Here is a 13,870-nt window from a genome sequence, read left to right on the forward strand (position 1 = left end):
CATCCTGAACACACCGTTCAACGGCGATACGCTTTTCGGAACAGTTGATGAGAAGCTCAGTCAACTAAAAAAGGATAACGAAACAGCAAGGTCCATGGGAGCATTGCAGTTCAGAGGCAACAAAAGGGGCACCCCGTCACGGAGGCCTGGCGGAAGAGGTGGAAACCAGCCAGGTACATCACACCAGGCTTTCCAACAAAAAACACCAGGCAGACTCGCAGGGTCAGCAGAAGCAGTCCTGGCAATACCAACAAAGAGGCCAGTCCTTTTGAGGGAGAGGAAATGGAGGTGGACAGAATAGAAGAGGGGGACAGCAGCCCGCCTCTAAGTGACTTAAAAAAACTCTGTGTGCCCGCCCACAGAAAAGATTCCAGGGGGCAGCACGTACAGAGGGGTCAAGACAAGCTAGACATGTACGACCACATAACACCAGTGGGAGGAAGATTAAGATTTTACCTCCAAGAATGGAGAGAAATCACATCAGACAAATGGATCCTCAACATCATCCAATTCGGATACTGCATAGAGTTGGACGGGAGGCCAACAAGCAGAAAACCAAAAAGAAAACCACTAGCAAGCAAACAGCTAGAGCGTCTTCAGGAAGAAGCAAAGGAACTCCTGCGGAAGCAGGCCATAGAACGGGTACCCTTCAAGGAAAGAAACAAAGGAATATACTCAACGTACTTCCTGGTACCAAAAGTAGACGAGACAATGAGACCCATTCTGGACCTAAGGTTCCTGAACAAATTCATAAGAACGCAAAATTCAAAATGACCTCCCTGCAAGAGGTGCTCCCGCAATTGCAGATCGGGGACTTGATGGTCACGATAGACCTCAAGGACGCCTACCTGCACATCCCAATGAACAGAAAGCACAAGCATATGCTCAGGTTCACCATCGGAGAAAGCCACTACCAGTTCACGACACTAGCCTTCGGGCTAAAATCAGCACCAAGGGTCTTCACAAAGTGCCTCGCAGCAGTCGCAGCGCACCTACGAAGGCAGGGAATACACGTATACCCCTACCTGGACGACTGGCTGGTGAACGCAAACTCATACCAGAAATGCAAGCAGCACGCACATACAGTGATGAGCACGCTCATAAGCCTGGGGTTCTCCATCCATTGGAAGAAATCATCAATGGAGCCGGAACAAGTGAAGATCTTCCTGGGAGCACAGATCAACACCTTACAGGGCAAGGTGTTCCCCAGCGAGAAGAGGGCGAGGGCGCTGGTGAAGGAAACTCGCCTCTACCGGAAGGGACAAGCTCGGACAGTGAGGACTGCGAGCAAGATCATGGGGATGATGGCATCATGCATCCACCTGGTACCAAATGTACGTCTCCACATGAGACCCATTCAAGAATGGCTACAGGAGCAATGGTCACAAGCTACAGGCAGTTGGGAGGATCTAGTGGTTGTAACGCACGCAGTGCAGAAGGAGATGACATGGTGGGCCATGGAGAACATAAGGGGAAAGCCTCGAACGCCCCCAACGCCAACAGTGACCATCACCACAGACGCATCCCTGAAGGGATGGGGCGCTCACATGGAGGAGCTCAAGGTGAGGGGACTGTGGACGTCAGCAGATGAGACAAAGCACCTCAATTACCTAGAATTGAAGACCATCTTCCTTGCACTGAAAGCTTTCTAAACAAGACTGTACAAGCACAAGGTGTTGCTACAAACAGACAACACCACCGCGATGTTCTACATCAACAAGCAGGGTGGCACACAGTCAGCCCCGCTTTCAACGCTGGCGCAGGAGATATGGAGATGGGCCATCCCTCTCAAGATAGACCTGCTAGCCATACACCTACCAGGGAAGGACAACATACAGGCAGACTGGCTCAGCAGACAGACATCGGCATCCCACGAGTGGGAGCTCAATGCTCAAGAGACAAGGTGGCTGTTGGGGGAACACCATCAGTGGACCTGTTTGCCACACGCCGGAATGCAAAATGCCAAAACTTCGCATCCAGACAGCCCGAGGAGGGGTCCCTGGGGAATGCCCTATGGATAGATTGGTCAAGGACATTTGCTTACGCCTTCCCCCGATACCACTGATGCACAGAGTGCTGAGCAAGTGCAGAGCGAGCAACATGACCCTGATACTGGTCGCGCCACAGTGGGCCAGGCAGACATGGTACTCGCAGATCATGGAGATGACAGTGTGCACCCCACAGATTCGGCAAGAGGAAACACCTACTCTCCATGTAGAACGGAGAGGTGCTACACCCAGAGCCAGAGAGCCTGAGCCTAGTAGCGTGGCTCCTGAGGACATAGAGTTCGCACATTTGAGACTGCCGGAAAGCACCCTGAGGGTCCTTCGGGAGGCACGAAGGCCCAGCACTTGGAAGTTGCGAAATGGAAAAGATTCACAATGTGGTGCAGAAAAGAAGGACTTCACAATAAAATGAAGGACTCCACAGTGCTAAAGTACCTGACGCACTTGCTGGAGAAGAACCTTAGCTCATCCTCTTTAAGAGTTCACTTGGCAGCGATAGTCGCCTACACAAGGGGAGAAACGTGCGCGAGTTTCTTCACATCACAGGTGGTGAAGAGATTCCTGGAAGGAGCAAAAAGGATCGCACCACCCAAGCGGGTGCCGCCACCTGCATGGAACTTGAACATAGTCCTAACGGAACTCATGAAAGAGCCCTTTGAACCACTTCACAAGGCCTCCCTAAAGATGCGAACTATGAAAACAGCTTTCCTGGTTGGAATAACGTCCTTACGCAGAGTAAGCGAGCTTCAAGCGCTGACGCTACAAGAACCCTACATACAAATACACAATGATAGGGTTGTGATGAGGACTGACCCACACTTCATGCCGAAGGTGTTGTCCAAATTCCACAAGAACCAGTCTATACAGATACCGAGTTTTTTCCAAAAACCAACCACTAGCGCAGAGCGAGCCCTGCACACCCTAGACGCCAGAAGGGCAGTCATGCACTACATTGAGAGGAGGAAGGGACACAGGAAAACAAAACAGTTCTTTGTGTCATTCGCCAACAGTTTCATGGGCAAGGTAGTAACCAAAGAGACTATTGCACGATGGATCGCACAAACAATTCAACTCTGCCACAAACGTGCAGGACAAGAACTAGCAGAGGGGACACGTGCCCACTCCACTAGGAAAAAGGGTGCTACAATAGCCTTCCTGGCTAACACACCCATACAAGACATATGCCTTGCGGCACCATGGGCTTCGGTGCACACGTTCACGAAGCACTACTGTGTGGATATACAGATGAACAAGGAAGCACAAGTCGGACAAAAGGTGCTCCAGCACTTATTCAATAACCAACGCTCATCTTCCACCCAGCCACCACAGAGATGAGAAACTGCTACAAAATCTATGCACAGCATAGTGAATCCAGAAAGATTCACGCTGCAAAACGAATAGTTTTCTTACCTGCCGGTGTAGTTTTGCAGCTTGAAGATCTTTCTGGATTCACTAGCGAACCCACCCACCTCCGCCAGAAAGATGAGGCTGGAGAGGGAAGAGGTAGTTAAAAAAAAAAAAAAAAAAAGGACTTTAAAAGTACAAAGCGGTAAAATATCACCTAAATAGAACATTGCCATTACTTCGGAAACGAAAGAAACACGGAAAAAAAGAACCCGAAGATGGCGCCCAAGAGTGGGAGCTTTCGCAGGAAGCATGCAGACGTCACCGGAAATGCACCCAAGGAGGTGTGACGCCGACGCCCACCTGGGCTACAAAAACAAACAAAAAACAAAGAAAAGACTACGAATCCGGACCCAACCACAAGACCGCGGAATAATGCACAGCATAGTGAATCCAGAAAGATCTTCAAGCTGCAAAACTACACCGACAGGTAAGAAAACTATTCGTTACTTACCTGTAAACTGTGGTTCTCCAGTATTCGTGTCTTTCATAGATTCACATGCGACCCACCCTTCCTCCCCTCAGAGGCTCTCTTCTCCTCATGCACTCTTGGTCACTTTGTGCTACGAAAATCTGAGGACTTGAGCTTCTGAGGAGAAGGTTCTAGAGGGTGCTGCAGCCTGATTGGCTGAAATGTGGACCATTAAAACAACACTGATAAGTTACTAAAGTGAATTCTCCCTTTGGCTGCTATGGGCCTATTCTGTTCTATGGTACTTTCTTAACTGTATGATATCTTTATATCTAATTGATCTATATTTATATGTATGATTATGTAATTTTTTCATATATATATATATATATACATATTTTACTGCTATTTTATGTACCATGGGACTCTCACTTAGACGGGGAATATTCAAGCATGTGAATCTATGAAAGACACCAATACTGGAGAACCACAGTTTACAGGTAAGTAACTTATGTTCATAGTACTTACCAGACTCATGGGACTTCCCTTTGAACCACTTCATTCATGTGAACTACAATTCTTAACATGGAAGGTGGCCTTTTTAATTGCCATTACCTCCCTCAGGAGAGTAAGTGAGCTACAGGCACTAACCATTCGGGAACCTTTCATGCAAATACACCACAATAAGGTAGTACTCCGTACAAACCCTAAATTTATTCCAAAAGTTATCTCCACTTTTCACACCAATCGGTCCATAGAATTGCCAGTTTTCTTTCCAACCCCGCAATCAGTAGCTGAAAGAGCTCTACACACAGACGTTAAAAGAGCTCTGCTATATTACGATGACAGAACAAAATCATTCAGAAAGACAAAGCAACTATTGTTGCCTTTTCACCACAACATAAGGGTAATCCCATTTCCAAAACAGGAATAGCCAGATGGATCTTTAAATACATTTAAATATGCTATCAAAAAGCAAAGCGCACTTTAACATTTCCCCCAAGAGCACACTCGATACGCAAAATGGGGGCATCCATGGCTTTCCTAGGAAATATTCCCTTACAAGGCATATGTAGGGCAGCGACATGGTCTACCATACACACTTTCACTAAACACTACTGCGTTGACGTGCAAGCTAAGCAACAAGCTGCTGTAGGCCAGGCTGTCCTTCAAACTCTTTTTCAAACCACTGCAGCTGGTACAGGTAACCACCGATAGAGGAGAAACTGCTATACAGTCTATGCTAAGATATGAATTCAGCTGCCCACATGCCTCGAACGGAAAATGCTACTTACTAGTATGCATCTGTTCTTGGCATGTAGGGCTGCTGACCTTCATATCACCCACCCTCCTCCCCGGTGCCTGTCACAGCTGCAGTGTTACCGTCTCAACATACATTTACATGGTCATCTCTTACTTTTCTATACTCCATCTTTGCCACAATGGCGAAAAACAATCTGAAGATGCCCATGTGCACTGTAGTCCAGGGGAGAAGTCACCTATCTCGTGATACTTGGAAGACTCTTCCAAGACAACAGGGTGCAAACATCCGGACCCAACACTAGGCGGCGATCTATGCTAAGATATGAATTTCAGCAGCCCTACATGCCAAGGACAGATGCATACTGGTAAGTAGCATTTTCCTTTCAAGTTATGAGTACTCGCGTGTAAATACTTTGCAAAGGATCAATGAAGTTTGTGCCCACAATAATTACAGAATAGATAGTAAGCAACACAGTTCTGAAACACACTCTAGCATTGAGCTCAATGGGTTTTTCACAGGTAAGTACAGTTGATTACTTTATGGATTACTTTGGTAGTTCCAGGACCAGATCTTAGATTCAGTCCTGGGGTCTAAGCTGAAACCAGATTAGCAAAAACGTTTTAGTTACTGTGATGAATTTTCATGAATATAAAGCGGTTTTAAAAGTTCACACTTTTCAGGTAGGTATTTTCGTTTCAGTATTTCGTACGATTTTTAAAGAATATTTGCAGTTTTCAGAAGTAGAAATTTCATAGAAAAGCAGACAATGGGTTCCTATGGAGAAAATACAGATTACTGGTAAACCGGCTAGGGATTACTTTTGCAGTTCAGTACTGAGCTGAAAAGTACAGTACTGACTTCTCCCCTGATCACAGGTGAGTACTTTGGAATTCGAACTTTGGCTGATTTTATAGGAATATTTTCAGTTTTCAAAACTTCACACTTAGAAAATTTTCGAGTCGAAAATGGGTCAATGTTATCCAATGGCAGGTAAGTGAGTTACTGGTTTCCATGTGAGTACTTGGTTGGTGAAGTTAAGGTTCTGAGTATAGACTCCGGGGTCCCCCAGGGTCATGTGAGTACAGTTAGTTCAGTCCCAGCGGCACAGGGGCGGCCGGGTACAGAGTTAGGTAGGCCCAATGATATCCAATGAGGGAAAGGGGGCCTTCGGTTGGTGGCTGCTGGCTAGCAGGCCACGCGGCTCTAGGAGCTGGGCTCCTGGTCACTTGCTCAGGGCAAGGGGGGGAAGTAGGATAGGACAAAGGGTTCACAGCCAGCGGCACTCGGGCGGCTGGGTGCAGGGTGCTTTTGAGCTGTCGGGCGCTCAATGTTGTCCAATGAGGAACTTGAAGAGGGAACAAAGGCTGCAGGCTCAGGGACGGAGACTCTCCAGGGGCGACCAGCACTTCGAGAGGTAAGTTGGGATGCTGGAGCACAGGTAGGTACCCCAAAGGGAGGCACAGGGGGCCACGGGGCGCCGGGTGCAGGGGTGTCTTTGGTGGTCGGAAAAGCTTACCCTCGGCTAGTCGCGGTTGGGGTGGCACCTGGTTCTGAGTCTGCAGGCGTCAGCTGCTGATGGGAGTCTCAATCTTCTAGAGGGTCAATGCAGGCATGTCCTCTGGGTGTCCCAAGGTTGCTGTCCGCGGAGGTTGCCGGGATTAGACCGGAGCAGGTTCCAGGATCAACAGGCCGGTAGGGCTGGGGCCAAGTCAGTTGTTGTTGTCCTGTTAGCAGCTGCGCGGCGGGTTTTCTTCTTCTTGGTCTTCTTTTTGATATCTGCATCTGTGGAAGGAAAGTTCAGGGAGCCCCTAAATACTAAATTTAGGGGCATTACAGGTAGGGCAAGGACAGGGACCAATGGGTCCCTGTCCTGGGGTGAGTACGCCCCTAGCCTGCTCCACTCCTGTGGGAGGGGGGCAGGAGCCTAGCTGGGTTTGGACAGGGCCCCCATATACAAGATGGCCGGAGCCCGGGGTCGTGCTTCACCTCGCCTCCTCCACCTGAGGGGTGGAGTTGGCAAGGGTTGGCACACACCCCTTCCTGACGTGGTTTTTCCTGCCAGTCTTCATGCTAGAGTGGGGGTTAGAACGGGGGGGCTGGTTGCTGGGTACAGCAAATGGTCTGGGGAAGCTCACAGAGGCGGCATGCCTTTGAAGCTTCCCCTGTCCATCCTGGGGTAGGAGACTTAGCACCTCGCCCAGGATGTGCATTGTTGCAGGCCCAGGACAGCGGGGGCTCTCCTCCCCAGGGGTCCAGCAACATGTCTGCTGTGTGGCAGCCTCTGCAGCCACTCAGCCCAGACGTGGATTGTAGGTTAGGTTTTCAGGGGGCATTTCTAAGATGCCCTCTGGGGCATTTTACATTAAATCCCACACTGGCATCAGTGTGGGTTTAATGTGCTGAGAAGTTTGGTACCAAACTTGTCAGTCTTCAGTGTAGCCATTATGGTGCTATGGAGTTCGTAATGACAACCTCCCAACACCATATACTCTTAATGGCATCACTGCACGTACAGTGCCCAGGAATGGCCCTGGGTACTGTAGGGGTACAGGGCTTATGCACCTGTGCCCACACCTCTGGCATAGGGCACCCAGCTAGAGGGGTGACTGAGGTATGCCAGGGCAGTGGGTTCTGTGGGCATGGCACACAGGGATGTGGGCCCTGTCGACTCTTTGTTTGGTTCTGTACTCAGACACTCAGCCTGTAAAGGCAGGGTGTGGATGTCTGGGTACAGGGCCCCTGAGAGTGGCACAATAAGTGTTTCAGCCCTCAGGGGTCTTCTCTGGTCACAATGCCCTGGGTACCTAGGGTACCATTAACGAGGGGCTGACAGGGGGCCAGAGATGGCAATTAGGCTTTAGTTGCAACTTAGTTTTAGGGAAGGAACACCGGCCCTGGGTACCTGGTTGGCAGGAACCCAGGGCACTCAGTCAAAGCCCATCAGCAGTTCAGAAAAAAGTGGGGGCATACCAATGCAAGTAAGATGGCACTTTCTCACACACATGCATAATGCCCAAACTTCACCTCCGGGAGCAGTACCTCGCTAGTGCTGCCGTCTGCCAACAGCCGACGGGGCCTGCCCATTTTGCGGAACTGCCGCAAAATCGCGACCGCAGGAAAGGGGTTAAATTTACCACCATACTGTAAGACTATTCTGAGAAGCAAGAACCTACCACCAGAGCTTGCTATGCAGCAAAGTCAAAACCATTTGTCATCTACTGTAACAACATTATTCCCCTAAATGCTTCTGTTAAGAACATTATCTGTTAGCTTCTGCACAGCAATGTGGGCAAGCTTACACATCTATTTGTTTGCATCTTGCAGCAGTAGCTGCATATTGGCAGAACAGACAGCATTTATCTTTATTTAAAGTTCATGTCATTATAGTCTTTATGAAGGACTTAAGAGTAATACCACCAGGAATCCCTCCAGCACCAGTATGGAATCCTAACGTTGTACTTCCAAGACTTATGGGTCCACCCTTTAAACCAGAGGTCTTCAAACTTTTTTGCTCTATGCCCCCAAAATAAAACATTTTGACCCCAGGGCCCCACTCAAAACCTTTATGACAATGATTAAGGAAGGGGCAGGGTTGAGCACAGGGGGCGGAGCTTATGAGATCATATCTTGGAGGGGTTTTCTATGCCATATATTCCACAATAACTGTAAGACTTACAAAAAAGCAATTTCATTAAGCAAAAACCTGAATTAACAAAGAAAAGCTCTGCTCCCCATAATTTGGTGTCTGTGATCCTATCACACTACTCAGATCAATGCAACTGCACCTGCTATAGTAATGATAACCATGGCCCTGAGCAGCAAGAAATATACTCCAATTACATTACCCAAGGTGAGATTTTGTAAGACTTAGAAAAATTAAGTGATTCACCAAGAATCACGGGATGTTTAGCAAAAGCTGGGACTTAAACCTAGTTCCCGTGTTCCAAATTGAACATCTCTCATAATAAGGCCACATTTCCTCCCCCAGAAAAACATGAGCTCCTGTGTCTTTCCCCCCTTTTTGCAGCAAAGGTGCCTGTGGTTCTAATGCTAGCAAGGTAAATTAGCTCATACACCTTTTTTATTTTTAAAAAGACATAACTGTAATACAGTGGGCCTCTTAGACCAGTGGACCCTGGTGCTGCTGCACCTACTTCACCAGTGATAGTACTGCCTCGCCAAGTACGGTGTCTTCTCTGCCCTTCGTTAAAAACATCAGCTCTCATTTTGTCCCATCCTAGTCGCGGTCTTCTCTCTGATGCCCCCAGAAAGGTGTTTCCTCTGCTACAATTTTCCCAACCTTAGATCATTACTTAGAGGCCCAAAGCAACTCTGCCAAAACAAGTGGCCACTGGACCCTACTGTAATAATAATCTAATAGTACGAATAGTAAAGCAGACATGGGCTTTCGCTGGCCCTTTATACCACTGGGACCTGGTGCCACAGCACCTGCTGTACTAATCGTATCTACTAATCTGATTATATAAACATTTGTCATATTGTGTCTGTGTGTGTGTGTGTGTGTGTGTGTGTGTGTGTGTGTGTGTGTGTGTGTGTATATGGATCATAGTCCAAAACGACATAGATTAGAAATACTGTGCACATCATGCAATTACTGACATGATACTCGTTATCCTGACAGTTATGATATCAGAAAATACCTGCATCATACATCAGGGCATAGCAAATACATTAGCTTGATTATGATGAGAACACCGAAATCCCCATGTCACTATTAGATCACACAATCTCAACATAAACACAGAGCAAGCCGCGTACTGATGCACCGATTAGTCATATGGCCATTGAGTATCCCCGCGCAGGGCTGAGGCAGCAATGCTTTAAATATTGGTAATATGTGGACTTTAGTAGTTCACCACCAGGATTGCTTTTTCCATGGAATTTGGTGCTGTTTCATCGTGGCCTCAAAGAGACTGTGAACTCGTTAATTTCTCCCGCTCTGCGAGGAGCATAGTGCAAAAACACTGGGACTCTTCCAGCTGTAGGCAGAGTGGAGATACAGGGGCTCTACGAAGGGGTGAAAAAACAATGAAGCCTCATTAACAAGCCAATGGTCTTTTAAAGATCTGTGAATTACTGGGGTGGGGCTGTGTGTGTGCCCGGGAAGCTGTCTCACAGGACAAGGGTGGGGGGGCTGAAGCCCTTCGAGCTCACATACCAGTATTGTGCGTGCAGGAGTGGGCTCTCTTCAAGCACTCGTCACGATCAGCCCACACACTTCGACATAGAGCACGTTGTTAGCAAGGCAACTTCGTTTAAGCTGCCTTGCAAGGGGGGTTCTTTAGCGGCTGGCGGCAATGTCACACACAGAGGGATGGTGCCTCCGAGTGGCACTCTACTCTAGGACTGTTGCACGTTGTGCCTCCCCTGCCTGGGGGCAGCACTAAAGGACACATACACTGCCACTCCGGTTATAATGGGGGAGGAGACTGTTGTTGTAACTTGAAACTAGGTTCTCCCCAGCAAAGCGCTAGACACACTGTGACACAAATAGCAAATAGTTGAAGACTCATTGGCGCCCGCCCTCCCCGGGAATGCAGCCACGGACCCCCAGGGGGGTGCGCCTCACAGTTTGAATACCACTGCTTTAAACCATGGCACACTTGTCCTTTACAGTTTCTTTCATGGAAGGTTGCCTTCCTCATTGCAATACCTTCATTAAGAAGAGTTGGTGAGCTACAGGCATAGAAGAACCCTTCTTTCAAATACATAAAGATAGGATAGTTCTTCGCACCAATCCTAGATTCTTTTCCAAAGTAGTTTCCGCTTTTCATATCAACCAATCAGTTGAGTTACCTGTGTTCTTTCCTCAACCTGATTCAGTAGCAGAACAGGCTCTTCATACACTGGATATCAGAAGAGCTTCATTGTACTGTATTGAAAGGACAAGATTTTTGTAAATCAAAGCAACTGTTCGTTTAATTTGCACCACCTTACAAAGGCAATCCTATCTCTAAATCTACCATTTCAAGATGGATTATTAAGTGTATTCAAACTTGCTACGCAAAAGCTAAAAACTCTATACCTCCTAGAGCGCATTCCACCTGCAGAATAGGGGCATCTATGGCCTTTTTAGGTAACATTCCTTCAGCTGACATTTGTAAAACAGCAACATTGCCTACACCACACACATTTGCACATTGTGTGGATGTACTAGTACACCAATAAGCCAATGTAGGGCAAGCAGAGCTAAAGACACCTTTTCAAATAACTGCAACATCTACTGCGTAGCCACCGCTTTGGAAGAAAACTGCTATAGTCTATGCAAAGCATGTGTATGTACAGCACACACGCCTCGAACTGATTTTTACTTATCCAGTAAGCACCTGTTCTTGGCATGTAGAGCTGTAGATTCACATGCGCCCACCCACCTCCTAGAGTCACCTGTAGTTGTTGCAGTTCTCATTATTTACATTATCTATGTATGGACATCTTTCCTATACTCACTTACTCTAGTCTCACCCTCTTGCGGGAAAACAATCTAACAAATGGAGTCGATGCCAATGCGCGCACTCACTGAAAGGAGTCACTTGACATCATGACTGGAAAAGACTTCAAAGAAAAACATCTTGCATACATCTGAACCCAACACTAGATACTTAAAGGGTAAAACATTTTTGCTGCTTTAGAAATACAGTGGACAAAAAAAATACATGTTTGAATTTGTCAAAGTGAAAAACTGCTCACCATAGTTATTTGATGCAAATGGCAGATAATGGTTTACCAAAATAATTTTTTGGGGTAGTGTTGCCTCTTTATTTTTTGCTGTCCTGCATTAGTTAATCAGCGAGTGATTCTCTGTGCATTTAGTGTATGGATGGTCATTGAATTTAAATTGCATAGTAGTAAAACATGTTTTGCATTTAGTAATTGTATTACCAAAAATGTTTTGGATAATTTTGCTTTTCACAGAACATTATTTTCTTTTTAGAATGAAACATTAAAAACTAAAGCTCTCCAGTCTCTGGTATGTACCCATTTATCCCTTTCCTAACTTTTAAGTGTTGTAAGCAATAATTGAATTTAAGTTAAATTCAAATTTTTTCTTATAAGAAGTTCAGCGTATGTTTGTTTTTCCTTCGACGTATAAAATGTTTCATTCTGTGTTGGCTTACAATGAGTTTCCAGTGTTCAAAAAAGCTTATTTTTAGCCCTGGCACAGAACTATTTCAGTGGTTTAACTAGTGTCATGTAATATAAAAAAGAACTCCCATATAAGATTTATACGTGTTTGGTTCAAATTGCTCTTATTTAAACCCTTCTCCGAATAGGCTACAAAACAATTTCAGTCGTTTCACCAACTTCATGTAATCAGAAAATTCACAAATAAGATGTATACGTGTATGGTTCTAATTGTTTTTATCCAGATTGGGTGGAATAACATGGATTTTCTCAGTAGTTAATCTCTAACAATCTTAGTTTCCTCACACCAAACCCCTTAAATCTTTCAACTTTACAACTACAGTCTAGTCTACCTCCTTCCACAGTTATCTACTCTGTTAAGCTGTGGCTCTAATTGAACCATTCGGGAAAGCAGAGTGACAAAAGAACTATACTGTAAGCAACTCTATAGAAAGACCTTCTTTTACCCCGCAAGAGGGATGCCAGGCATGCAATAGTTCTGACGCCCCGTATTCAACCATCTCCGACACAGCATGGTAGGAAGCTGGCTCTGAATATACTATACCAAAGTAAGGCATATTGTGCACAGAGTCCATATGGATCCCCAAAGGCTTACATAGGTAAAAATAGATAATACTTTACCCTCTGATCCCACACTACCAAAAAGAGAGTAGTGTTAAGCATTTATCGTACACACCCAGGCAAGAAATGTATTTTGTTCTTAGAACCAGGCAAGACTTTGTACAGGTAAATAGAATTGTACTTTCATAGACAGATTGATCAACAAGCAAGTTGGGTGAGAATGACTTTTATTACAGCTTTTCACATTATTTAAATACAGTTTAAATTACTTTTGATAGCTTTTTAGAGTACTTTTCAGATTCCTTTTTTTACTCAATGTGATATGCCTAGATGTCACACTGGGGCATTTCCCTAGCCAAAGGTAAGCAAAACAGTTTTTCATTGAAACACAGTTGCTTAGGTTTCCATAGAACACACAACTCCACACATAGAAAACTTTTTCAGTCAATGCAATTCTATAAAGAAAAATTAGGTAAATATTTTGCAGGTAAGCAATTGGTCTTTGGGGTTGAGTTTCTTGGGTTAGAACAAGGGTTCCCCCAGAGTAAAGAATGCATTCAAAAAGCACCCTCAGCTGCACATAGGGCCTATGGGGCACTAGGGTGGCCCCATAAGCCCTATGGGGCCAGGGGCCGTCGGTGGTGACTGCTCTTCGGCAAACCACAGGGTTCAGGGAGCAAAGCTCCTAGGGTTAAGCTCAGGGCAAATGGGAATCCGATTAGCTCACAAGGTGCACCCACAGCAGCACTGGGGCGGCCGGGTGCAGAGTGCTGATTTGGTGGCAGATGCTCTGTTTTCAATGGGCGTTGCCGGTTTTGGATTTTGGCTGCAGGCTCTGTCCAGGAAGTGTTGCGGGAGGAACGAACAGTTGGGCAGGTTAGTTGGAGGGCTCCGGGACATAGGTGCACCTCAGATGCTCTTCTCCAGGGCGGCTGGATGTAGGCATGCTTTTTGAGGTCTGAGTTCCGCTTACTTGGCAACTTGCGGTTGGGGATCTCTGCGCAGAGGCTGCAGGTGACGTCTGGGAGTTCTGGAGGGGTAACCCACAGTGGAACTGGA

At 46.4% G+C, this 13,870-nt stretch overlaps 1 protein-coding gene across 1 annotated transcript in view; it reads left to right on the forward strand.

Annotated features, from left to right (window-relative positions):
* Positions 1–13,870, forward strand: part of LOC144829022 (uncharacterized) — a 384,583-nt gene that overhangs the window by 207,225 nt on the left and 163,488 nt on the right. The window contains exon 11 of the mRNA XM_078687737.1: positions 12,039–12,074. Within this exon, the coding sequence (XP_078543863.1) occupies positions 12,039–12,074 (36 nt within the window). The remainder of the gene's footprint in view (positions 1–12,038; positions 12,075–13,870) is intronic.

Source organism: Lissotriton helveticus, chromosome 4_1, assembly GCF_964261635.1.
Source record: "Lissotriton helveticus chromosome 4_1, aLisHel1.1, whole genome shotgun sequence".
In the NCBI taxonomy this organism is placed as follows: Eukaryota; Metazoa; Chordata; class Amphibia; order Caudata; family Salamandridae; genus Lissotriton; species Lissotriton helveticus.